Here is a 27,396-nt window from a genome sequence, read left to right as displayed (position 1 = left end):
TCAGAACCTCTGTGCCCTCTCCTCGGGTCGTTCAGCAGGAACAGCCCAAAAGCTGAAGCTTGGTCTTCCAGTCGAAATCTGTTGTCCTTGAATTGCACAATTGTACCAGAGACAGATGTTATCCTGCAGAGGGAAGGGAGGCTCGCAGTGCACTGCAGCACGGGCTTGCCCTCTCTCTGGGGACTCTTCACTGCCTTTCCAGGATGCTGTCCAGCACTCAACTCAAGATCTGGATCTTAGGAATAATCTTGCCCCTAGAAGTTCCTTTCAATACCCACAACGTGTGAAGCTTTGCCTTAAAATATTAGATTTGAGTAACTAAACAATCACAGCAAGCTATTGCCTTGACCAAACTAACTTGTGACCCTAAGTAACTTCTTATTTGAACAGCTTAGTAGAATAATAGTGCTCTGCACGCTAATCTTGAACTCGGAGGTTTTATATTCCCAGTTATACGAGGAGACTGGGTGTTCTTCCGTGTTCTGCAGGAGGAGATGGAAGCAGTTTCTGTGACTTCCTCCCTCCCCCATCTGCATACCTGTGAGCTGCCTGCTCTCGCCTGTGCACAGGCACAGCAACCTGGGTGAGAGAGAGAAAGATGTGGGTGAGAGCCAGATGTAGGCAGCAGGGAGCCAGCCGTGGGCGAGAGCTCACTCACGTCATGGACACAGATGCACATGTGTGGTCTCACTTAGTGCTCCTACATTTTCCTCTTCTGTCTCTTCCTTGTCTCTCCTGTTCCCGTCAGATCAAAGGGTAGATTAGCACCTCCCCACCTCTGCCTGACAACTAAAAAGGAAAGGAAATACGCTGGGGAAAACCTGTGCTTTAAAAAAAATGTTCATAGCCCACTTGGTGTAAATATGCAAATGTTTGTAGAGGAGTGGCTGTTTCTAAAACACATTAGTGAGAAATGCTTCACACCCTTCTTTGTCAGTCGGTAATTAAGAGAATACTTGCCTTCCAATGCAGTGGCTGCTTAAATAAAGATGAGAGAACCTGGATTTTCTCTTATGATGGAGTGCAACAGTAAGTAACTTTCATCTGAGACCAAGCCTGGCACACCTCCACATGGCACCTCTTCCCTTCCAGTTGTGGTGAGGTGACTTTTCCTGTGCTTTTGCTGGGAAGGAAGTGGCTGGGGAAGGTGCAGAGACTCAGGCTTGTATCTGTCCCACAGCAGATTCAGCTTATCAGAGGGGTCAGAGGCATGATCCTGGTGAAGGAAGGGCCATGGCTCGTCTGCATGTGGCATTTCTTGTTTCTGGTTGTCTGTGATGGGTCCAGCTCTTACTAATCAGATTGCACAGTGGTGGGATACTTGGGTCCTCCTTTCTTCCCTATCTGCTCCGGCATACTGTGAGGCTGTCTAAATGTCAGGGGTGCTGGTGATTTGGCTGTGATGGGAGTGAATTTTAACGAGGCTTGCTCTTCAGCATGAATGTATTGATGTAGGCATGTCATGTAGCCTGTCTGTCAGCCAAGTTTCTAGCTTTCAGCTGCTTTATATGCATATTTTGGAGATTGCTTCCAACCTGGGAAAGCCCAGTCAGGTCACTGCAGGGCAAGGCAGAGCTGTATTCCCATACCCACCTAATGCTGACACTGCTTTCCTGCCCCACAAGGATCAGAAGGAATCCATGGGAATCGCTGTCTTCTGGCTCCTGCTTCTGTTTGGGGTGGCTGTTGCAAAGGCAGGCTGGGCTTACTCATCTGCCTTCAATGCAGCCACACAAAGCCTCTTTCGAGGAAGGGAATTCATTAGTTTCTGTGAAGTAGCCTTGGATCTGTGGGCAGCAGGTGCTTCTATAGAGCAAACTGTTGCTGAATATTCAACAGTTGCTATACAAGCGTCTGGCCGGCTGCCTGTGAAGCACTTGGAGTTATCTTGAGCATCCGATTGGATAAAGTGCAAACCACTTAGGGCTTTAAAGATACCCGCAGCTATATTGTGTTGGTGGTATTTTAACGTTCAGGGTTGGGTTTTCTTTTTATGAGAATCTTCCAAGATCATAAGCAGCAGCTTTATCTCTTTTGACTCAGCCAACAAAGAAGGGAGCTACCTAGGAGAATGACAAACCCCAGTGATTCATATTCAGGTCGTCAGAACCTCATTCTCTTGCTAGTTTCTGCTAATGACATGTGCACTGGAAACAAATGACTCAGGCTAGAAGTGTCTATTCATCTTTAAACTTTTTTAACTCTCCTTAATCTCAAGTTAGCTCTCTTGAGGCCACCTGAACAGCACTTGTTCTTGCCAACCTCTAATTTGACACATGAAATACTGTAGATATCTAAACTATGAAGGGGTAATTTGAGAGGCTAATGTGTGCAATCAGCCTTTTTTTTTTTTTTAGTTTAATTTTCTTAGGTGTGGTTTATAAGCAGCTTGTGCTAGATGTCATCATTGGAAGTATAGTTCTGTGAGAAGCCATGATCACTGAACAACTGCAGCTTCAAATAACTTACAGCTTTACTCAGTAAGGTGTGGATCCCTGTATATTGTTTACCAGCGACATGGCCCGATTGTGTTAATAGCTTACTTAACCTGTATTATTTGTTTCAAAGATGCTTTGTCTGTGTTCTCCTGCTGATTATTTAGGCCTCAGAAGGAAAAGTGTTAATTAAATGTGTGATTGTGACAGTTGCACCGGAGGCTGGTTTCACCCAGGGAGCTGAAGAGACGCCAGAGTGGTGTTACCCGAGTTCCGTACTTTACGGGACCTGCACGGGGGGTCCCCATGTGCCGGGAATATTGTGTTATCAGGGGGCAGGGATTCCACACCCCTAGGTTCTCACAGCTCACTGGTGGAGCGTGTAGTTCCTGCCCACAGGGAACAGGCATGCAGGATGGAGCACGGTGGCTGTCGCTGATCCTGGCTGCTGTACATCACCTGAAATTGTGTTACCACCGATTGGAGGTGGGCCTTGAGCACTTAAAAGCGTGAATTGACAGCTACACGGTCATTCGTGGTGCTGCTGGCTTTGAAAGGGCTGAGGTCTGCAGTGTGGGATTTGGCTGCCGGGTGCTCAGGGAGCAGCTGAGATGTGCTTCCTAAACATCCACTTTGTTTGCATCGGGCACTGGGGTCGGGCCAGGTTTGTGAAGAGGGGCCTTGGCAAACTGGGATGTGGCATCTGCCCTCCCTATGTTATAAATTGAGGCGAATAATTTGTTCAGCCTTTCAAGAGTCAATCAGAAATTTATTGATTACAGCAAGCGATGGCAAGCAAACAGCGCTGGGTGTAGCCGGGGAGTCCCCGCTCTGCAAACGGCTCACCCTGTTTCCCCCTTCCCGCGGTCTTTTTATACTCTCTTTCTTCCGTGTCTGTGGTATCTCTGGGTGTACTCTGCGCTTGCGCCCTCTGTTGCTAGGGGGTCATCTTCTACTCTCTGGTGGTCGTTTGACGAGGGCTCCTTTCTTCTTCCTCGGTGAAAGTCCACAGCCCTGTAATGGTCTTTTCTATATAAGGTTATATGTTATATGCACTTAAGTTCTAGTTACACAATCAGCTTAAGTAATCAACATACTAGCTAGTTTCTGTCTGGCGGCTTTCTGTTATCTACACAAGGCTTCTCGTCTCTGTCTTGATGAACAAAGAGTCTTTTCTAACTTATCACACCTATGTGAGGGAGCAGCAGAGGGGGAGCTCCTCCAAGGAGCTCGGTTGGCCCCTGTTCTCCATTTATCCAGTCCCCATCAGTCCCTGAGCTCCCCACTCCTCGAGGATGGGATCAGCAGAAGGAAGGACCTGCTTCGGGGGGGGGGGCTCCAAGTCTGGCAGTGAGGCATTTCAGAAGCTGTAAAGCCTTCTGTTGAGGCTTATGATGGACCATCACCTCCAAAATCTTTTATTCTTCCTTTTCCTCCCACCCTCCCACCTCTCTTTTTTTTTTTTTTTTTTTTTTTTTTTTTTTTTTTTTTTTTTTTTTTCCCCCCAGAGGGCTCTAAAAGTGCAGGAATAGAGGAATTACACTTTGGAAAAGAATCCCTGGCACTGAGTGGGCTGGGGACAGTGGAGTGTGTGCTGTAAGTAGATCAGCTCTCCCATACAAATAAATGTGTGAAGGTTGCCAGAAAGGGACAGAGAGGAGAAGTGAGCCCTCAGCCCATAGAGATGACACTGCACATTTAATTGCTAATGGACTCTTCAAAGAGCACCTCAGCTGCTATTATTAGAACAAGCAAATGTGTGGTGTTACCTACAGGGAGCAAAAAGGGAGTCTTTCGTGATCTTCTTGACCTTTACTTTCTTGTGTTAATTTGTTTAATACCGGAGAGATTTTCCTGCTGTAAAAACTGGCTTAAGCAGAGACCTTCTCCAAGATCTCTGAAAAAGACGTGCTAATTGAGAGCTTCAGGGATCTACTGTGTACTGCTTGCCCCTCTCTTTCCCTCCTGGATCAGACTTTTACCAGCTGGTGCAATTCCATAATAGCAATCAGGCTTTATTGCATTAAACTTCTTAAGAAAATAATGTCTGTGCCTGTGGGGCTCAGCGTGGGGGAGGAAACGTCGGGAAAATGTTAGATAAATAAACACTTCTGGGTACTTTTGAAACATTGTAATTGCTCTCAGTAATCTTTGCTTTTTCAACACCTACTAAAAAGGACTTACTGCTTGTGCTATTTGTAGGTCCCAGGGTAATTTGCAAACAGTGGCGTTGCTCCTGCTCGCTTTGGGAGGGTGAAAGGTGCAAGTCAGGTGTGCTGAAGAACCCGGGGCTAAGGCGGGGCACGTTCCAGGGCTGGTGTCTGACCTGCCGGACCCGGGCTCGCTGGGGATGGGGGGCTGTGGCTCAGAGCTATACATTTGATTGCATGAGGCAGCGTGCCTTCAATAAGTACAACGTGGTATAGACCAAGGATAAATCCTTTGGGACACTTCTCAAAGCAATACCTCGGGAAAATTTCAGGCATAATAAAGCTGACACAGAAAAGGTTTTCTGAATAGTGCCAGGTGTTTCACTGGCATTGCTTGTTAATCTGGAAGGCTTGTTGAAAGCTCAGCTAGAAAAGCATCCAGGTGTCTGCTCTGTGTGTGTACTTGGAGTTTCAAACACAGCAGGCAGTGTTGTCCTTTTCCCTGCTGGAGTATTCATTAGTTAATGAGATTTGAGCAGGTGGGGTTGTTGGAATTTCTTCAGCCTCCGTATGCTAGGAGATTTCAGAGTTATATAAGTTGGTATTTCAGGAAAAAGGTGGATGGTGAGACCTGCATTTCTAATAGGCGTTTCTGCAAATCTTGAAAAGCTGCAGCTTCTGCCTGACTCTTTTCCTGTTGAAATGGAAAAGACAAATTGTGTCATCAGCACAGAACATCATTGATTCTGCAAAAGCAGGTTGGAGCCTCCTTGGCTCCAGCAGAGGTGTCCAGAGGCTGTGGGGGTGGACTTGAAGCTGAGCTGTGGCGAGTGGTGCCACTGGGCCAGTGTCCCAGCAAACATGCTCACCAGTAGTGCAGGGAGCTCTGGTGTTAGTGCCAGTGCCTTGGGATTCCTGGGTGGGATGACAGTTGTGCCTAAACATGAGGTATATCCCTGAATGAAATGCTCCATTCCTTGTGCCAATGAACTCAGCTTTAAAAGCTTCACTTGCTAGCAGTAGATCAATGATCAGGCTGCCTGTGGAGCTTCCAGATGAGCTTTGGAATAGAGCTCTAAGTCAGGACTTACTCTTCAGCTCTGAGTTATTTGTGTCATGCTGGATGGGAATTGTCAAAACTGCAGTGTGGCTGCTTATCAAAGGATAGAGTAAAATCTTAGCCTTTATTTTTTCAATTAAGAATTTTTATTTGTGCCTCAGGGACAAGAAATAGAGCTTGTTTTGGCTATTCTTAGTATTCGTGAGGCAGGAAGGGAGAGGGTAAACAGCAAGAGCAAGGAGTTGCAGTAATGAGAATGATGTCTTATTTTAGTTGCTACTTAACCAAGATATGTGGTTCCAGGAAGCAGGAAGAGATGATTTTGCCCTTTTATTCCTGCTCTCATATATCTTTGATTATCACCAAGACTTACCCTAAACAATTTAATGCCAATTCTTTTTTTATCTAACAAATTTTTGTCCATCCTCAAAGACAGGGTAAACTGTTGGGCTTATCTAGTTTGCTTTTGTTCAATCTGTAATATTAATCAGAGGACTAACTCTTAGTGACTAATATATTACCATCTCTCAAAAGACGCCTAATTTTGTTATAAAACTTTGAGGATATTTATTACTTCAAGTACATTTTGTTAGTGAATTAGGGTAAAACTGACTGCATTTTATAGCTGGGTGTTGTGTCCTTTTCTCCTGTGAAGTCAGAGGCAGCACATGAGCCCCTCTGGAAGGTACAGGCTACTTTATTGGCTTGCAGAAGCTGGCTTTGTAAAGCAGGTCAGCTTTTTGTTTCATAGCTTTTATTTAGTATCACTCTTGTTTACCAGGGTATCCAGAGAGCGTCTTACTGCTTCTCCTGTGTCTGCTGAACTGCCTTCAGGGCTGATCTGAACTGACTCCCGATTTTCCTTGTGCCAGGGTGGTGAAATCCAGGACTGTGCCTACTTGGACAGCGAAAGCACCTACAGTGAGCCGGAGCTGTTTCCTGATGAGGACGCGATGACTCTGGCACAGCAGGAGGTTCACCATGAGTCTGACATGGACAGTGCCATTGAGAGCGCCCAGAGCTCCGAGGCCTCGGACGTCTGTCGGAGCGAGGACAAGGACGGGGTGCTCGGTGGCCTCTTCCTGCCCGGTGACAAGTGAGTGGTGCCAGTTCGGCTCCAAGGCACGTGCCAGGGAGGAAGGAGCCTTTATGTGGTTAATCCCTACTGAGGGAGGCTGAGGATGGCTGATGGATTTAGAAACTTAACATCCATTTACACCATAAGGGGGATGGATGTCCAGGTCCTCTAAGTGGCTTAGGTAGCCTCAGTCCTGGCTCCTTCTGGTACATTCTGTGAGCACTCACAGGACTTGCATGTTGTGTGTTGAAGTTAAAGCAGCGAGTCTCTCCAGAACAGATCACTGCATTAGCCTCCCCAAAACATAGGTTCTTCTCTGCCATAAGCTTTATATGCTGGAATTAAAACAATACTTCCTGCAAAGCAGTTCAGTATGGGGAATATTGCTGTAGTCTTTTGTACATCTAGTTGTGTACCTGGTGTTGTGGGCTCTGCTGATTTGCTTTGCAACTTCACGTACCAAGTTAATTCTTTGTGTTTCTAATTTTCCATAACCTTTATTGTGCAACAGTAAATTGTGTTTAACACTGGGTGTCCTGGCATGTGTGTGTGTGTAACCACAGTTTGCTGTTAACACCACTGTCTCTGTAACCCTAACTTGACTCTTCCCAGGTGAGTATCTGGGAGTGCTGGTTAAAGATGACTGTGGGGGAAAGGAACCTAATTTGGCTTAATCCAGCTTTGAACTGAATTTAGTTACCACAGGACATAGCTCAGCTGGGCTTGCTTTGTAAGCCTCTGCGTTGTCTTCCCTATTTTTGGCCTGTCATCTTGATTTGTGCCTCTTGAGCTTTGTTCGTTGCTAAGGCAGCGTTTCTTCTCTCTCCTGGGCCTCCTCAGATGCTCCCTGTGCTGCCTCATTCCTGCCCTCCTCCTGAATTTCTCAGCTAGCTGAGTTCTGGCCTTCTCCCATTTGCCCAAGCAACCTCAGAGTCTTTATCAAGATAATTACAGTTTCCATGAGCTCTTTATCAAGCTTGTCTCCTTTGCTTGCCATTCCCTGTTCTCCAAAGCCCCATCCTTGTGGTGACTGACTTTTTCCCATGCTGTGTTTGAAATGCTTTTCCTCCCAGCTGTGCCAGTCAGGCTCTTGTGAAGGGGATGGGCAAGGCATTGTGCCTCCTGTACCCTCCTTCTAGGGCAGGCAGGAACCACCAAGAGCTACTGTGCTCTGATAGACCTTAATTTATCCTTTGAGACCTCCTCACCTTTGGTAAATCTGTGAGGGGGAAGCATGAGTAGCTTCATGCTTTTGTGTTAAAAGAGGCAGTAGAGCTATTTACTTTGGGTAATAGAGAGATTTTACTTTGCTGCTTGCTGAAGAAGGTGGGTTGTGTATCAGGTGTATCAGCCCTCTGAAATCTTGCTCTGAAGAACAGGAGATTCTTCGAAAACAAACAAACAACAACAACAAAAAAAAAACAACCAAATAAACAAAAAAGCATCAAACACTTGAAAGTTCCCTTCAGGAAGTGTTAGAATGAGGAAAATCAGTCACTTTTAGCAGCTCCTTTGCAAATGACTGTGTGATTTCTAGGCCTCTAATCTTGGTGGAAGTGTTACAAGGAGCTTCTTCCCAAACTCACTTGGTGTAACTGCAGTTGAGATGCAAGCAGCAGTAGGATTGTAAGATCTCCCAGAAACTTACCAATACATGGTATGTCTGTGGCACAGCAGCACTTTATGAATAAGTGTTAGTGTGATATGTTGAGCTTCTCACTAATCCCTCAGCCAAGGAGCCTTGTTAGATAAGTTTGATCTATTTATTGTATGAGTATTCCTATCTTCATCCTTCAATAGTGTGCCTGGCTTGACTTGCCCTAATTTCTGTTAATGTGAATTAGATAAATGTGTTGCAGGTTATAAATGGATCTCATCAAAACAGGGGAAACAAAAGAGCATACATCTGAAATGTTGGCAGGCTTCCTCTGCAACTAATTGCTTTTGGAGGGAAGGGATATGCAAATGATGCTTGCACCATCCACCAAAGGAACACTGGTGCATCTCTTGTTTACAGCTCACAAGTGGAGTAATACAGGAAGAGGACTCTCCCTGTAGAGAGGTTGAGAGGCTCAAGGTAGACTCAGAAGACGTTTAGGAGGAAATATTGTTGAGCTGCTGGAGAACAATGTCACCTGGGCTCTACCTCTGGGTTCTACCTCTGGGTTCACCTCTGTTCTATGGCTCAGCTGGTGGAGCTGGAGAGACAAGCAGGTGCACTGAAGCACAGGGAGAGAAAAACTTCACCCAATCTGCATAAAGTGCCAGCAGATTCCTTTAGTGCTTGGTCTGTACTGCAGAGGCCTTGGATTCTGTTGTAGGGGGAACAGTTGGGCAATGCCAGGGCCTCACAATTGAAACATCTGTTTCAGGTCTTCCAGGTGTGTTTCCTGTAGGGAGAAGTTTGCTTGTAAGAATGTTTTTGTGAATTTACTGGCTTGTCTGTTTGAATGCCTCGCCAAGGTGGGAGCTGAGCAAACCTGTGTAAAACACCTGCACTCTGCAGGTGCACTGCATGGGGCAGTCTGGACTCTGGGCAGGTGAGCCCTGTGCACCTCTGCAGCCTCCTTGCTCTGTTTTATTAGATTTGGTTTGCTCAAAACTGCTCTGCCAGCTGCTTTCCTGTGGTGCCTGACTCTGCTGATCTGTTTACCTATGTGCCCTCTTTCTCTGAAGTCACAGGGTCCTGCCTCTCCCTACCCATTTAACATCATTTTAGGTACTTTTCTGGTAGTTAGACAGCCTTGTCTTGTGGTCCATATCTCCTCTGAACAACAGAATTTGTCCTGATGGAAGGAAGGGTAGGAACCTGGCCTCCATTAGTCACATGAGTAGCTTTAGTGACTCTCTGGTAAGTGGTGAGCTGAGGTTTCTTCCTGACCACGCAGTGGAGAGTGGCTGGAATTCCTGGGGTGTGGGAGAGGATGTATCTGGATTACTGGGAAACTCTGATTGTTGAATAAGGTGACAGCCTCTGTCTTATACATGCTCCTCTCACTATCCCATGCTTTTCAGAGCTGTCTGCATGGTTCCTGCATTCAGAGCAGAAATCCCCATGTGGTCTTCACATGGAAGTGGTGGCTGAGGATCATCAAAGTGTGCTCTTTAAAGCAAAATGGTTTGTGTTGATCCAAACTTGTCACACAGATACCTTGTTCATAGATTCTCATGCTCTTGTCTCTCAAGGCACTCTGTTAGCTGCACATCAGGTACATTTATCACTTCAGGGGTTTAGCACAAAGGTGGGTTACAGCTTCAAAGAGGGTGAAGGTGGAAGGTTCCATATGAGATGAGGTGCTATCAAAGTTGGCCTTCGAGATGTTTTGACCTCTTGTTTCAGGTCAAGTCCTCACAACCCTTCTGCAGCATCTGACCTCTCCACTTATTCCACCGCCTCCCTGATCAGTAATGAAGAACAGTTTGAAGACTATGGGGAAGGAGATGATGTGGATTTTACTCCCAGTAGCCCATGTCCTGACGATGAGACCAGAACCAATGCCTACTCTGACCTTGGCTCATCTGTGTCTTCCAGGTTGCTCCTTATTCATTAACAAAATTTTTTTCATTTTTATTCTTCTCTGACCATAGCAGAGCTTACACTGGTTAGATAGACTCACCTTAAAAGCAAAATATTATCAGTTCATTTCCTGCCTTCTAATTGATAGACTGCATTTAATAATAGGAGCTATAGCAAATATGTTGTTTCTGATTACCTCTGTTGGGTTCTGTTGAAATAACTGGGCTGTTTTGCTTGTAGAGATTTCTTTCTATTGCAGACAATAATTCCACAATTCAGGGCTAGTATTGGAAGGGATTTGTTGCAAAGGAAACCAACTTAGCATTACGTACCCACATTAATATAGTGAAGACTTTTGAGAGAGCTGTTTCCGTTTAGTGTTCTGATACTACAAATCCTTAGCACTAATCTGTGAGAGGAACTGCTGCAATATGTTCAGGGGGTTATTTGAAACAAGCATCCTATTGACTTGGAATGTCTTGGGAAACATAAGCAAGTAGCTGCTGTCTGTTAGGAGCTACAAATCCACAGCAGTGCACTTGCCTCCTGCACGTATCCTCAGTCTCTGCAGCTCTTACGTCTTGTGGCCAAGGCAGGTCCAGATTGTACAGTCCTTCCCCCAAGCAAGGGAATGGATGAGCAGGGTTGGGAAGAGCTGAGCATGAAGATTCTCTAGGATTAGTCTGCTTGGATCAATAGCATACGGAGGTCTTGTCTTCATCACTAACACAGGAAGCTCACTGCATCCTTCTGCTCCGCATGCGACCCCCACGTGCTCCCCTCTGTTTCCAGCATTTCTGCAATCCAGCCTGGCCACATCTCTCATGCATGCAGAGCCAGACCCCTCTCCACTGCCCCTTCATGATGATGGCTCGTGTCTTTCATCCTGTATTTCCTCAGGTTTATGCAGCACTTTCCATTCTCATTCCTGGGGCTCAGTGCACATCATGCTATGATTGCTCTCTTTTATTTGAGTTCATTTTCTCTTTATCATGCCAAGGAGGTACTGTTATCTCCTCTATAGACCTGTGTCCACTTCTCCCTTCCTCCTCATTCCAGGGTTCCTGTCATCCTACCATCTGAGGGGGTTCATGTGACTTCCTACCAGACCACTCTGTTCTCCATCTTCCTGCCTTTCTCTTGGAGAGAAGACTCTTCAGGTTGCATGCCAGGCTCTAGTGGGAAGATGGGCAAGATAAGAGCAAGAAAGACATTGCTGAGGTTGAATATACTCATGTAGCTGCCTTTACTATGTGCATCACAGTGGACCACATGTACCTTTTGCTGTTCTTCTGGTTACCCAAACTGATTCTTTGCACTGCCATCCAGAAACATCCATGTGCTCTGGAAGGCCTCAGCTCAGACAGGTGGATTTGCCCTAAGAGTAGCACTGGCCATCATCAGCTCTGACATAGATGAGCTGTGGTTAGAGATGGTTCTTCAAGTCCCTCATCTGTGATTCTGACACACAGACACACGGAAAACCTGTTGTGGGCTGGTTACTTCAGCCAATAACATCTCTCCTTTCCTGCAAACAGTGCTGGCCAAACCCCCCGAAAAATGAGACATGTTTATAACAGCGAGTTGCTGGATGTTTACTGCTCACAGTGCTGCAAAAAGATAAATCTCCTCAACGATTTGGAAGCCAGGCTGAAAAACTTGAAAGCAAACAGGTAAGCTGCCTATTGCACTGCTTTTGGCAATGCCCCCTTGACATGGGACTGGCTAATAGCAGGAGGAGACATATCTGTATCCCATTCCATCTTACACATGTGTTGTTCTTAAAAAACAGTAAGAAATTTAGACTTGGATATGTAGCCCAACCCAAAATGCTGCTCTTCATCAGCTGTTAAGTATTTTTCTGATTTAAGCTGCAGATATAATTACTAAACTCCAATATTTTAGCCAATGAGCTCTTTGATTGCAGAGTAAGAGTGATATTTCAAGGAATTTTTCCCAGGAAGTGGGATCTGGTGTGCTGCTTAGTACAGATCTACAGTTAGCTCCTGCTTTCTCCAGGTGGGAAAGAGGGATCTCCAGATCCTTGGCTAATGCACATAACCTTACATATACCTCTCCTAAAGCTACTGGTCAGCAGAGGTACTTGGCTCCTCTGGGATTTTTTCTGTGATGTCAAGGGAACTTGGAAAAATGATGAATCCTATGGCAGAAGTTATTTTTGGAGTTCTTTGCAATTTCAGCCTTTTCCTTACGTTTCTCTCTCTGCCACTCTGTCACTCTGAAGCTGTGCTGAGCACTTAAAAAGTGCTTCTAACAATCACCTACAGTTTTTGAAGGCAATGATTTGGTGGGATTTTAGCTCCCCCTAGAAACTGGATGTGAGTCCTGCCTGTCAGTGAAATCCTTGGGACGCAGCACGCTGCACTGCTGCTTCTCGTGATGCACAGCAGTGGAGAACTTGGCATGAACAATGTTCCTGCCCTAGCAATGAGCCTGCCAACATTCAGACCACGAGCAGCCAGGGCTTTGGGAATTTTCTGAGGGGGGCTGGATATACCTGACCAAGAACTGTGTCTTGGAGCACACAGAGATGTGACATCCTCTTACCAAGAGATGCAGCAGGATATTTTGGTCTGGTTCCAGTGCTGTCTGCAGCAAGGGGTCTTCACTTAGATAGCACCAGTCTCTGGCTGCACAAGGGAACTGGAAAAACGGAAAGACCTCAGTTCCTGTGCTGAACTGGGAAGCGTTGTGGGGAAGGATAAACTAACTGTTCATAAAATCATCTAAAAACTGGAAATACAGAATCAATGTCCATCACTAACTTGGTGTCCCTTTGTGGTGTTTCTAATGTTAGTTTCTCTCTGATTTACGCTGACAAATCTCTACTACATGTAACAGTATTTGCAAATTGACTTATTAACGATCACAGTAATTTGTGGCTTCACTCATCTTTACATTCTTAGTAATTGCAGTTTTTGATTCAGTTGTTAAAGAATATTGTTCACAGAATTATCTTTTGAGTAGGCTAAAAAAGTCCATTGTATTCATTGTGCAATTGAAATTGAATCAAATAAGTGTTTAATTCCTATATCATTCCTTCTCTATCCATGTAGCCCTAACAGGAAAATATCAAGCACAGCTTTTGGAAGGTAAGAGTCTTCAAGTTTTCTATGAATTATTTGTGGAATCAGCCATAACAATTCCATAGTGGGAGACAAAAGTAGGAATAATTTTAGAAAACCAAAAATGTACCAAAAATAAATTTTTAAGGGAAGGGGCCTGTGTTTGGGTATGAATGTTGCCCCTGCTACTCTTGTAGCAGGCCCCTGAACTGGAAAGAGCTCTATTAAAAATATAGTTTTTGCTTCCTTGTCTGCCAGACATATTCCTTTGTACTGCTATTCCATCAGTCCAGCTGCTGTTTCTTTAACCCTCATAATAACCCTTACTGCTGTTGCCAAAATGTGAAGAGCACCCCTTTAAAAAGGACATACAGAATTGTCATCTTGAGGGCTGTAAGATTCGAGGACATTTTAGATAATTTCCAGTGTTGCATATTCTGACACTATTCTGCAGTTGGAACTGCTTGAGATTTCTTTTTTCTGTTTTTTTTTAAGTTCTCACTGTATGAAATTTTCTAGCTTAACTGTACCAACCAATGTGCAGTGGTGACCTTATTTTAATTTTGTAATAAGGCAAATACAATTCAGTGCATAGTGTGAATAAGACTTAAATATTTTTTAAACTATGTTAATGCTCGTGGCAGATCCTATCAAAAGCAACAAAGACCTCACTCCGTAGAACTAATGTCACTGACTGTGCTCAGTATGACTTCATTTAGCTACAAGTCTCTTGTGAGACTTGGGCTTAAACAGTTGTAATTGTCACTGAAATGATTGCATAGATTTTACCATTGGATGTTCAAAGTCTGAAGCCAGACTCTTCATCCTCCCTCCTCATCAAGCAAAATAATGATCCTTCTGATCTTTCAGACAACTCTTCCACAACAGTAACTTCAGCAGCAGTAATGGCAGCACAGAAGACTTGTTCAGAGACAGTATAGACTCCTGTGATAATGATATCACTGAAAAGGTAAGAATCTCTGTGCCCTATGAGTAATGTACCCAACCAAATCCTGCTGGAGCCCAGCATCAGGGGATCAAGATCTTGCTCAAAATTACCCATGATATGAAGTAGCTTATTCAAAATGTCCTTGATGTTCCATTAGTATTACAACTTTGCTTGGCAGTAACGCAAGAACTGAGCGAGCACAGATCTAGGCATTCTGTTAGGACTTCTGTATGGTGTATTTGCAGTGATCACCTTCAAGGAACATGCAGGGTCTGGGGAACTCAGAATTCTGGACTTTAATTTTGCTGCTGGCTTTGCAGAGAAATATGCTCTGTTTTAAAATGGTAGAGTAGCTAAATGCCAGTTAGGAACAGTGAAGGGGTGTTTGAAGAGAGATTCAAACTCAGTCTTTTTTGCTTGTCCTTCCAGGTGACGTACCTAGAGAAGAAGGTGACAGAACTGGAGAATGACAGCCTGACAAATGGTGACCTGAAGAGCAAACTGAAACAAGAGAACACACAGCTGGTTCACAGGTAACAAAGCACAGAGCCAAGTCTCTTCACCAGCACAGTTGTGGGAAAGGAATATTTCTACCTCTAGAGTATGACCAAGTCTTCTTCCTTAATGCTGACAGATGAAATAAGGCTTCATCTGAGAAGTCCAGGTGGAATAGGCCTGCCTTGCTGAATTTTCGGCAAGAGGAGGCCTCCAGACAAGTGTTTTTGACAGAGATGCAAGAGAAAACTCTTCTGCTGTAAGAGAGGTTACCCCTGCTGGTTGGGTTTTTTTTCCTTGCATGTAGCAAGAGCAGAATGCTGGGTCTTAGTCCCAGCTTCATGAGACTGAAAGAATACTAGATTAACTGATACTGCTTAATTCTGTGTTTATTAGTAAATATGAGAGATACGGGGAGAGGTTAAATGCCAAAAGAGATGGTGAATTAGAATGAAATAAAGGAGTAGGCAGGAAAGAGAGAGGCAATGAATTTGCTTCTGAAGCTGTTACTGAAATGAGATCTCATTTCCTTAGAGTTCATGAGCTAGAGGAATTATTGAAAGACCAAGAAACATCGGCAGAACAGACTCTGGAAGAAGAGATAAAGAGACATAGAGAAGCTTACAGCAAGTATGAAAAAGAGAAAGGCACCGAAATTGAACTGCTAAATACAAGGTAACAAACATCTTGGTGCCACCCTGAACAGGGCAAAAGGTCCTCTTTTCTTCATTTTTACTTTGCTTGTAAATGTAGGCTGTTCACCAGCAGACAGTGCACAGATGGTGGCAGGTTGACAGCTCTGTAGAGTAACTCTGCAGTCACATGTCTAATGCCCAAAAGCTTGGAGGATGCTTTACATTAATGCTTTAATCCACGTGGCCCATGTAGACAGCTTAACTGGATATTTGGCACAGATTCAAGGAGGGAATTGTGACCAGTTCTAGCAAACACTTGTGCCTGCATTTGTTTTTTCCAACTTACATTTTTTCAGCTACCTGTTGATAGGAGCACGAGAACCTGAGGGTCTGTAACATTTTTGGCCCTAAAAACAAACAAGCAAAAACACATGTTAGAGAGTGCTATGATGAGGAAGATTTTCCCTATTTGGTCTTTCTATCAAGTGCAAGTGAGATAGCTTTTTAGAGCACGCTATTTTGAATGTCTGCATTCTTGAAGAGGTATTTGCTTTAAGATTTTTGTTATTAACACAGGGTTCAGCAACTGGAAGAAGAAAATGGTGATCTGAAAAGCACTGTCACACGGCTGAAATCCCAAACAGAGAGATTGGATGAGGTAACAAAACTCCTGAGTCCTTGAGCAACAGCAGTTTATGTAAGAGCAAACTCTTACAGTGCTTGGCCCAGCTTCTTAAATTTTCCTTCCCTAAACAAGATAATTAATGGAATTGGAACATTGGTCACCTTTAGGGGCAGGAATGTCCTGAGACACAAGGCAGTTTACAGCCAGCTGTGTCTGTAGGTTCCTGTTGTGAAGCTGAGCTGTGCCCTGCTCTTGCCAGCCTGTCCTGAAGTTCCCTGTTCATTCCAGGAGAGGCAGCGCATGTCGGATAGGTTGGAGGACACAAGTCTGCGACTGAAGGATGAGATGGATTTGTACAAGAGGATGATGGACAAGCTGCGGCAGAACAGGCTGGAATTCAACAAGGAGAGGGAAGCCACACAGGAGGTAAGTGTGAAGAGGGATGTAAGACCAGGCAGTCTCATCACCTGCATGGAAACCCCAGGGAGAAGGAATGGGCAGTCAGGATGAGCACTGAGAACAGCACATCCAGTGAAGCTATTGCTGGATTGTGTTTCTGTGGGAAGGCTGCCCACAGAGCAATGAAAGCTGCAAGAATATTTAATAAGTGCCAATCCCTGACCCAAAGAGTTTACAGCTCTTTGAGAACTGTGTTCCCTAATGTTTCTCTCTGTTTGCAAGGGAAATTATGCTTCTTGTGGATGAAGCTTAGCAATCACAGCCTTTGCCAGCTCTGGGGCCATTTAGGGGACCTGTGCTTGCAAAGGAAGAAGAAGAAGAGGCTGTGTTGTAGGACTGTGGCCACAGCCAGGCTCAGGGAGTGCTTTTGCCCGAGTACAGAGGGGGCTGTTTGCAGGGAGGGCTGCACAGACAGGGCCTGTTTGCTGCCCACAGCTCATCGAAGACCTGCGGAAGGAACTGGAGCACCTGCAGCTGTACAAGCTGGAATGTGAACGTCCTGGACGTGGGAGAAGCTCTTCCTCCAGCCTGAGTGAATTCAATGCCAAAACCAGAGAGGTGGAAATGGAGCATGAGATAAAACGCTTGAAGCAGGTGAGTAGGGAAGGGCCCCTCAATCCACACCAAATGTACAGGAATACCTTGAAAAATGGAAGCCCAAGCACTCTGCCTTCAGATTTTGTCCCTTTCTTTCTCATACAAGCACAAGAGCCTCGTTGCATCTGTGCAGGACTTCTTTGCACTGGTGATGTAAATTATGCCCCAGGAAAACTGAGGCAGGGAGGCCTTGTCACTGGAGGCAAGAGTTGCTGTCAGCTGCCGCCTCACTGTATGTCATCCAAGCTACCTGCCATGTTAAAATATATATTTTTTTAAATGAAACCTTGTAGGAGGAACTTAAAAAACAATGTCTTTTCATGCTTAAATAGGAGAACCAGAAACTTCGTGACCAAAATGATGATCTTAATGGACAGATTCTAAGCCTCAGTCTTTATGAAGCTAAAAACCTCTTTGCAACGCAAACAAAAGCCCAGTCACTGGCTGCTGAAATTGATTCTGCATCAAGAGATGAGGTAATGTGCTTTTCTAATCAGGTACTACATCCAAGAATATGCAATTTTCAATGTAATTAACTGTCAAGGTTGAAGTATCTGAAGTTGACAAATGAACAACAGAAAATTCTGCTTTGCTAGGAGTTCAAGAGGTTGCCTTAAATCTAACACTGTTTCGGTATCCTTATTTCCATTTCGGTATCCTCTTCCATTTTTCTCAAAAAAAAAAAGAATTATTACAGTCTCAGTGAACTGTTTTGCAGTTCTAACATCTTGTATCTTGCAGAGTAATGTGAGAGTATGACATTAAATTAATACAAAAATGGCCATTGATAGTTACTTCAATTTTTACTTAGTGTTCTAGATTTAGTTCTATCTTACTTCAGTAACAAGCTCTCACTTATATATTTGAGCTATATATTCCCTGTACCAGAGCTGAATTCTTGGAGAAAGTAACTTGTGTTACTTGTGTTACTTGTGTAATTTGGTAATGCTTCGAAAGATATTCTGGGAAACCCATTTGTATGTGGGCTGAGTCCAGCTGGTGTAGCTTCCTCTGAGCTCCAGGACAGATTGTGGGATCAGGCCAATGGATACATGAGAGCTCCCAGGCAAGAAGACAGGTTAATGGTGAAGGAGATCAAAGGAATAGTTTGTTCTTGATGCTCTATCTCTTCCAGACAGAACTTCCCATTTCTTCATCAAGAAAAACTGTGAGACAGAAAAGTCCTTTTTACCCAGTCTGTACTGGACTGACCTGTCAGCCTTAGCTCCTGGGCAGGCCCTTGAAGTGAAGGCCCTTGAATTATATACCTGAGAACTTAATTTCTTGCTGAACCAGAGAATTGTGAAGAAAGGCTGTTTACTTGTTGATCTCTAATTAGGTAAAAGCAAACTGGCTTTTGCTATTGTCAAGAAAAATCTGACTTTGTCTCTTTCAATCTTATGGCTCTGGCTCATGTGAGGCATATCCAACATGCCCCCTTTAAAGGAGGAAAGTGCCTGAAAGCTGTGGCCCAGACTAGGAAAACCTCACAGACCTGCCCAAACTGTTCCCATTGTGCCATTTTCCCTGTATGATCAGAACAAAGGTAACAATCTGCAGATTCAGGGTGGGACTTCTGTGCAGTCTTATGAAAGTGGACAGGCAAATAACATGAGCTTCAGGAGGATCTGGGGCTCTGACATGCCTTGGCAGCCTTGTCAGTTTGACATTAAACATTCAGAGATAAAAAGTAAAGTAGTCTTCATCTTTAGAGAGGTTGAAGGGCCTTTTACAAGCCCAAAAATCTGGAGAAACACATGTATTTAATACAGAACATTGAATAGCATTTGGGTTGTTCTCGTGGAGTATGTAGTGGTTGTTTTGGGGTTTCTTTTGAGAGAGAGTATGCACGTGATCCAGAGGAAGCACATATTTTTCCTGGTGCAAAACACTGAAATGCTTGTTCTGTTCAACAGTCTTTCATGCAAACACCTTTAGATTTCAGTAGTTATGAAAAAAATTGAGTATCATGAAGCCCTTGCTCTGAGATGAAGCAGTTGATCCATGGTATGGATGCAGGGTGGATTGGCATGTTAGATGGGGAACTTGTTTCAGATGACTTGCCAGAAGATCCCTGGAGATGACTGTTCACCACCTTCTTTGACAGCAAAGGTCTGTAACATTCAGAATTGTTTCTAATACAGATACAGGGAGGAGCTGGAGTTATTAAACTTGTCACAAAAGGAATTGCTGGTCCTGAGCAGGCACTGGTCTCTCACCTGTCTCAATTTCAGGCTATAACATAAACCACTGAGAATATTTCAGGAGTAACTTGAAAATGTTGTGTTTTAGCTCATGGAAGCCCTCAAAGAACAGGAAGAGATAAATTACAGATTGCGACAGTATATGGACAAGATAATTTTGGCAATCCTGGACCACAATCCATCTATCTTGGAAATAAAGAATTGAAGAGAATATGAGAAGGAAAAGCAGCAACTGCCTGATATTTCTGCACATGCCACTGGATTTAAGCAGCACTCTGATACTGTAAATGAATCTATAAATTATATAATACACACTAGGTGTGAGTGTGGGTGTGAGGGTGTGTTTATATGATGTTTGGTACACTGTTATTTGTCATTGAATTGGCTTGGTTAGACTTTTTCCATGCACTTTCAATACCTGTGATGAGATGGATACTGTATATTAATGTAATAACAATATAACTGGATCATGCTGTTTTAGATACTGGACAAAATTACTCTACCTCTAGTTGTAAAGGTAAAAATAGACAATGGAAACATATGGATGTGGCCCTAACTTTAGGAGCAAGAATTTTTTTCTTCGTTCTTCCAGGAATTTGGGTACCACAAACCAATTCACATACCCAGGTTCAGTTCCTGACTGGTGCTGACTGTGTAATTTGCTATTTGATTTCGTTTTAGTACTTAAGCCACACATCAGATTTAAAAAAAAAAAAAAAAAAAGCCCAAAAAAAACCAAAACCAAAAAACCACAACAAAAACACACAAAATTCGGGAAAAGACACAAATGGGAAGAAAAGGAAGATACTGCAGAATTTTTGCTATTTATGAAAAATCACCATCCATTTGTTTGCCACTGTCAGCACAAAGTGTTTTTCGTGTAAGATCACTTTGAAGCCTGCTTTCGGATGCTCTTAGCCTGCTCTCTAGTGTGTGTGCATGTGTGTTTTTTATGCCAGGGTCCCTGTAGCATTGAGGCAAAGAGCTTTTCAAATACGTTCCCCTATTTTCAGGGGTATATCATGGGCCATTAAGATGAATTTTGGGATTCTGCCCCTTCCCCTCACCCTGATTTTAAAGATTTCACTGAAGGAACACATTCCACTTCTTACCAAAAAAAAAAAAAAGAAACAGAACAACAACAACAAAATATTTGCATGAAATATCTCATCTCAGGGGAGGAGGAGGACCAGCCCTCGCCATGACATGCTGAGTTGCTTTCCCACCCCAGACAGCTGCACTCCTTTGAGAATGGCATTTTCTGGGCAGGCTGTGCAGAGGAACGGCTGGTTCCTGGCACAGCAGTGGAGGACAGTCTGATACAGAGTGGCTTCTACCTATAGGACAGGAAAAAGAAAAATAGCTTCATCTTGCAGGAGTTGCCAGTCCAGACTGAGCACGTATGTGCATATCTAAAGCTCTGAGTAGGGAGCACATCCCGATTTAGATGAGCAGTTGTGCAGGTGCTTAACTTTTAAGTGTGTGCTGCATCTACTCATGGACGTCAGTGGGACAGAACATTAAGCTTTAAAGTTGAGCGTATGCTTAAATGCTGCCTTAAAAAGGGATGACTTCAACATGTGCCTGTGTTTTCCAGAGTTGGATCTATACTGTAGGGCTAGGATGTTTTTAATTAATAATGTAGCTTACATAAGGAACTTATGGAATTGTTTGGGTAGTTGAATGCTAAAAACAAATTTTATTCCATGCACTTTTTTTAAAGTAAGAGTTTCACACTTTTGATTCACACCAACTGACACAGAAAAATCAGCTGGAGATCTGGCTTTCCCTAGTGCATAGAGATGTTTCCTCTATTGAATACACTCCCCAGAAGAATGTTACAGTAGCAATGAATGTGCTTTTCTGTGTATTTCTTGCTGTTGGCAGTGTCTTGCCCCTAGTATTTCTCTTGATGTATCTTGGTGTGTATATGTGATGCATTTTTCCTGAATTTGAATACATAAAACTGTATTCAGTTAGGGATGTAAATATATATATATATTTTCTGCAATCTCTGTGCTCTTGCCTTCAGTGATGTGTTACTGGAGTGATGAGAAGCAGGGGACGTACTGAAATCAGGCTTTCCTGAAGGCAAGAAAATAATAACAGATGGTTTCTATGTATCTGCATAGGCAGGTGTTAAGTAACTGGAAAGAGAGGGGAACCAGAGGAATGACTGAGGGACACAACAGCCCAGTGCACAGAGGTCTGCAGTGCTCTGTGAGAAATGGGACAGTCTGGTTCAAACAGTCATGTCACAGGGCTGGGTTCCTGAGGCTCTGGGGTAATCTGGAGGAAAGGATTTAAAGAACACTCTTCTGCCACCTGGGAACGGTGTAAGATGTAACACTGCAGCAGCTTCTGTTTATTTAGAAGTAGGTGGAACCCCATGGAAGCCCCACACATCCACCTTTCCCAGCTGCTGCTTCTTCTGGATGTGCCACCCAGAAGGTGGGAGAGAAACAGTTCAGCCAGCTCGGTGCTTCCTGTCTGCAGGACTCCTCACTTGCACTTTAGTGATGGTATTTCCCTCTGCCTGGTGCTGTCTGTGGGTAGTGCCAGAGATTTCACTCTTTGTAGCCATAGAGAACTCTTCCACACTGTTAGAGGACTGTTGCAAACCTGCTGTGACCCACAGGGCCAGGTGACCCAGCAGCCTGCTTCTGGAGCTAACTGTGTTGCACTGCTGTGCTGCTCTCGTGCAGTGGATTTCAAGAAGAGTGAAGCTGTTGCAGCTTAGGCTGGTGACTGAATGTTTCCCCTAGTTATTTTTAAGTAAACCGGACTTGGCTTCAAAATTTCAATGATCTAAAGCCCATTCCCATTAGGGTGGAACATCAGCAAATGTTGAGGACTGTTTCACTGAAAGCAAAGCCCATGGACTAGAGCAGAAGACATTACTATACTGATAGCCAAGTTTTTGTGCAGATAATTATATGTAGGAGGTGAACAGTCACTAGTAGTGACAAGTAGTCACTGAATCTGGCTGATATCCCAAAAGGGATATTTAGCCAAGGGTACCAGCAGTGGAAATTTCTTAAAAGTTACAGGACTTCTTGTTCAGCTCTGTACCCAGCTGTGTAAGTACTTAGAAGCTCTTCCTTGCTCCAGTGTTTGCATTTGAAGAGATGTCTCACCACCATGTTGGTGCTGTTTGTAGCTGTGTTTTATTGTGTAAAGGAGGTATCCTTCTGCTCCTGTGGGGCCCTCGGTGTGATACTGCCATCTGTTACTGTGGAAATCATATCCAGATACTTACTATGTTTGACAAATAATGTGAGTTGGAGGTGGGAGAGGCATTTCACTGGCAGATATATTTTCCTCTAAGGTATCCACCTCTAAAAATACTAATTAGCAATTGCATTCTTTGACTGAGTAACTGCAGATATTAGACCAACTTATCTTGCAACTCAAGCCCTGGAGAAGCCTTTTATCCCAGAAGAGAAGTCATTGTGGTTTATGACATGCAGGTAATTCGGTAATAAAGGATCACTTGATGGCTCACTGGGGCAGGGAGAAGAGTAATCTGATACCAGTGTTGCAGAGAGTGCAAATTTTGATCAAGTGTCAGACAGACACTGGCAGAACAGACAGGTGTTGCAAATAGGGAGACGCTAATTTTGCTGTCTGTTCTCTGATAAATCTCTTACTTCTTTGCTGTGGACAACCTTTGTGTTCTCAGGCTGGCCAGGAAAGTACAGCCTGCCTTGTTGGTGGAACAAGGGCCTCCCTTCCCTAGGTAAATCACTTCAGACACAGAAATGTGGTATCATGTCCTTCTAGCAACACACAGATGCAGTAAACGCTCCTGTGTCAAACCCGTGGTTCTATTTAACCCTTGGGGATGCAAACACAATCCCAGGTACCGTATCGTGATCTGTTCCTTAGTTCATTTGACCTTAGATTCTGAAAAGCTAAATGATATTCTAGTTAAACCTGTTGCAATACCATTACAGGTATTTCTGGACAGTGGGGAAAAAAAAAAAAAATGGATTTTGACTAGAAGCTGCCCTTGGTCAGGCTAATCCCACACAAGGTACTGCAGAAAAATTACCTCTTTCAAAACTTGCACTTAAAGAGTACCTGAAAGTAGTAGTCTCTCAAGATTTTTCTGGTATTGGCTGCTTCCTTCCAGACTTCAGTCTTCAGCTGCTGCCTAGTTCTGAATGATGCTGATTCAAAACTGCTTTGACATTAAAAGAAGATTTTTCAGCTTTTTGAATAGCTTCTATTCAAGACTGAAGCTGTTAAATAATTTTTCTTGAGGTGCAACACTGATGAACTGTAAGCATCCCATCTATTTTTAAGGAATTTTAAATATGCAAATATGTAGGAAGTTTCAAAGAAACCCAGCATCCAATGAACTTTTGTTGCCAACTTTCCTTTCACGGTCTTTGGGAAAAATTGAGGTATTTCTCAGCCAGCTCTGCAGGGAGTTGAACACAGCATTATTAATTCTCAAGGATGTGTATCAACAAATATTTTGCTGTCTGAGTGCAGCAATGCTCCATTTACTTTGGTAGAACTGCATTGCTCTCCAGAGAGGATCTAGACCAACAGTATTTAGACTCCCTAATCTGGTTTGTAAATGAGGGCTTGGAAGCTGATAGATAAACACACATTGTGGGCTGCTACACGAGGCACTGCTCACTGGTCTGTGCATCATAGTGCCTGTGACATGTGATGAGTCTAAGAACTAGAATTTACAAATAAAAGAATGCTTTTTTTTACATTCTTTAATGCCAGTGAATATGCAGTGGTTTTCTCTTAAAACAAATACTGTATGGTGTGGTCTGAGGGATTTTTTTCCAAGGAAGGAAGGAAGTAGCAGCTGATCAAACACTTGCCAAATCATTGGCTTGGCTTATACTGATTTAAGTGAAAACTTGACTCAGACTTTAACTGAGCAGCTCCTGGTGTAAGCAGCAATGCTTGTATTCTTGTTATTTCTTACTCAAGAAACATTGTCAAGAGATCATGACTGGTTGGTTTTAAAGGACATAGTTCCACAGTTCTGATATTTTGTTCCTTTGCATCTCAATATTTTTGAATTCAAAATATTGATCCTAGGAGCAGTTTGCTGTTAAATCATACATGGGTTTCTAGTTAATGAAACTCTGCTTTAGAGTTTGAAGATTGCAGTCAGTGCTGGGTCTGAATCCTGTCATTCTGCATAATGCATTGGGAATCGCTCCAATGTGCAAGATAGTTGTTTCTTTCTGGGACTCTTCCTCAGTGTTCTGTTGACATTTACACTCTTGGTCTTGTCCCCAGCCACTGTCAGGTGTCTGTGTGCCTTAGGGCAGCACTTTGAGCAGATGGGAGGGACAAATTCTATATTCTTGGCTTCAGTGTGACATCAGCACCCAAGGCATGAATTTCAGTCCTGTCTTTATACTAGGCCAGTCCTGTCCTTGCCTTTTTTGTGGTTGTGAAAACTGGCTGTGTCCCATGTACATGACAAAATGTAGCTGGTTCTCATGGTATACAAGCAGGTAAGGTGAGTAAAGCTGAAGGTGATCCAGGTGAGGGATCCCTGGGAGGTGCCTCAGCTCTGTCCAGGTGTCCCACTGCAGCTCTGCTGACACACTCTGGAGGTTCAGCCTGCAGCTCAGCATGGCCAGCACATCGCAGAGGTGACAGCAGCAGCCCATGAGGATCTGCAGGCAAAACCTGCAGGCAGGGCCACGCTACCACAGTTTGCCACAGTGTGGAGCCAGCTGACAGGGCTCCTGCTGTTCTCTGCACCCTGGGCTTCAGCCTGCTGGCTTCCGTCTGGGGCTTTTGTTCAACTGCAAAAGTAGTACCAGGTCAAACATACTGTTAGACAGATTCGTTTTTACTTAGACTTTAAACCTAATGAAAACATTAACAAACACGGGCTTCTGCAATGTAATTTGGACACCTAGCCCTGGAATGGAGGTGCTGTGAGTGGAGCAGCTGTGACACCTGAGCTGTCAGCTTTGCTGTCACTGTTCTAGGCACAGTGATACCCTGGAAACCCCTCAGAGCTGCTGTGCCCCAGTGAGAGGTGGCAGGTGACTGTTCTGGGGGACACATCTGTGCAGGGGTAAGGGAGCTGCAGACACTCCTCCTCCCAGTGATGAACTCACACTCCCCAGCATCAGCTCTGATTTATTTACTACCTTATCCATAGCTAAATTATTCTGGCTTTGGAGAAAGGACATCAGAAAGAGAACCAAGAATTTAGTATCCTGTGAACACTTCAGTACACTACAGGGCAGTATATGTTGCACTGATACATATTTAAATGCTGAGACATTTTGAGAATTACTGTAAAATCAGTTGTGAGAGCCATTTGTTTTTCTCTGTTGCACAGACTAGTCACTTTTTTTTTGCATGGTTACATATTTTAGTACTTGTGCCTTTTACTTCTCTGTTGTGAGGATACATTTTATTTTCACATTTTATCATCTGGTTTTGGACACTTTTTATATACACTTCTTTTATCATCTGATTTCTTGTAATGTACATGTGTATATATAAAATAGATCAGATTTGTATTCATGTGCCTCTGAGATGTAAAAAATATTCATTTTGTACAGGTTTTTTTAGAAGCACTAGGTCACGGTCTAAATTACGTAGCAAATGAAATTTAACATAATTAGCAGTTCTTTGTCTTCTTTTAGGAATGTTGTATCAGATGGTTGGTCTCGTGTAAGGCAATGTCACACACACTCTGCAGATTTATTGTTTCAGTATTGTTTTGAGACCAATTCTATCCACTTGTTGGCTTAAGTTAATTCAAAGTAATAAAACACTTAATTAAATGTTACAGTCCTGACTTGGTGATTATAGTTTTTATTTCCATTAAAGCAAATTTGCTTCCTTTTATAATTGAAATGGGCACCAGACCAAAACCTCATTTGAACACATTGCCCATTTCAGGTTAACTTCTATTCTGGGATTATTTTTGTGGGATCAGACAAGTGATTTACTTTGACCATTGAAATGGAAAAAGAAATAGCATTACCAATTCATAGACTCTCCATCTTAGAGTGCCTAAAATGCTTTAGTTACTCCTTGTCTTCCCTGCCTGGCTTTTCTGGCAGCATTTTCTAAGGACAGACCCTGGATCTGCATTCCATCTTGTAGATGTGAGAGATTGAGTGTCTTGCTCTTCACATTTTGGCAGATGCTGAATAAACTTCTTCCCTTGGGGTTTGTAGCACAGCACTCTCCCACAGCATTTGGGAAGCTGTGTAGATGCATTGTGAGCCTGGACATCTGTAACTGGCAGTGAGGGCCCTGGTCCTAGAAGTGTCCTTCCCTCCCTCCAGCCTCTTCTTGAGCTGGTGGTTTTGTTTCTGGAGTGCTGACCCTGCTCATCTGATGAGATCCTCAAATTGTTCCCTCTCTCACATCTTGTTGTATATCAATACCCCACTCACCAGCCCCCAGACACAGTGAGATAATAAACTGTGGTAAGTCTCAAGGAAAAAAATCATCTATATCCCCTAAATCTTTCAAAAAACAAAGTTTTTTATCTATAAAAGAATTTGTTCCACTCTCACAGAGCAGAAGTTTTTGGACTGAATTTGACACCCATTTCACAGAATATAAAGCTGCCTTAGAAGCAAGGAGGTGGTTTTATTTTTTATTTCAAAGGCTGCTTGGTATGAAAATGAGCAAAGTTCACTTGTTCCATTATTACTGAAAAAAAGCAGCCAGCAAAAGTGGCATATGACTATTTTTAATCTCATTCTGTAATTTATAACATCAGTGAAGTGATGTCAGTACTGTTGCAATGTGCCATTACACTATTTTCTCTGTATTTTCTTGAAATACTTTTTGGGAACAATAAAGCTGTCCTTGCTGATGTGGGTCCTTCAGGTAGCTGTAATGTACAATCAGATATGTAAATAAATTATTTGCTTTCCCTGCATGACTAAAGCATTGTCTGTGGTGGGTGACTGATTCAATGTCCCTCCTTACCTTCCTCCCTGGTCCACCTTTATTTCCGTTCTTCATTTAAAGAAGGATTGCCCAGTTCTGTTCTCACCTGCCCAAACACCAACTTCATTAACTTTGCCTAAGTTACACAGATGGCACCAGGGAAGATGTTTGCTCAGTACATGCCTTACC

General features: G+C 43.5%; 1 protein-coding gene across 6 annotated transcripts in view; it reads left to right on the top strand.

Annotated features, from left to right (window-relative positions):
- RAB11FIP4 (RAB11 family interacting protein 4) overlaps positions 1-27,196 on the top strand; it is a 118,526-nt gene extending 91,330 nt beyond the window's left edge. For 5 of the 6 annotated variants that reach the window (XM_053960755.1, XM_053960759.1, XM_053960757.1 and 2 more), the window contains 12 exons: positions 6,518-6,741; positions 10,064-10,255; positions 11,779-11,913; positions 13,318-13,353; positions 14,197-14,296; positions 14,705-14,808; positions 15,305-15,445; positions 15,982-16,063; positions 16,319-16,456; positions 16,925-17,083; positions 17,419-17,562; positions 19,379-27,196. In XM_053960755.1, the coding sequence (XP_053816730.1) occupies positions 6,518-6,741; positions 10,064-10,255; positions 11,779-11,913; positions 13,318-13,353; positions 14,197-14,296; positions 14,705-14,808; positions 15,305-15,445; positions 15,982-16,063; positions 16,319-16,456; positions 16,925-17,083; positions 17,419-17,562; positions 19,379-19,495 (1,572 nt within the window). In that variant the 3' untranslated portion in view covers positions 19,496-27,196. The remainder of the gene's footprint in view (positions 1-6,517; positions 6,742-10,063; positions 10,256-11,778; positions 11,914-13,317; positions 13,354-14,196; positions 14,297-14,704; positions 14,809-15,304; positions 15,446-15,981; positions 16,064-16,318; positions 16,457-16,924; positions 17,084-17,418; positions 17,563-19,378) is intronic. The other variant, XM_053960756.1, reaches the window with a different exon arrangement.
- Positions 27,197-27,396: the final 200 nt, after the last annotated feature.

Source organism: Vidua chalybeata, chromosome 19, assembly GCF_026979565.1.
Source record: "Vidua chalybeata isolate OUT-0048 chromosome 19, bVidCha1 merged haplotype, whole genome shotgun sequence".
NCBI classification, from domain to species: Eukaryota; Metazoa; Chordata; class Aves; order Passeriformes; family Viduidae; genus Vidua; species Vidua chalybeata.
The sequence above is the reverse complement of the archived record's forward strand: the minus strand, read 5'-3'. Positions and strand labels throughout refer to the sequence as shown.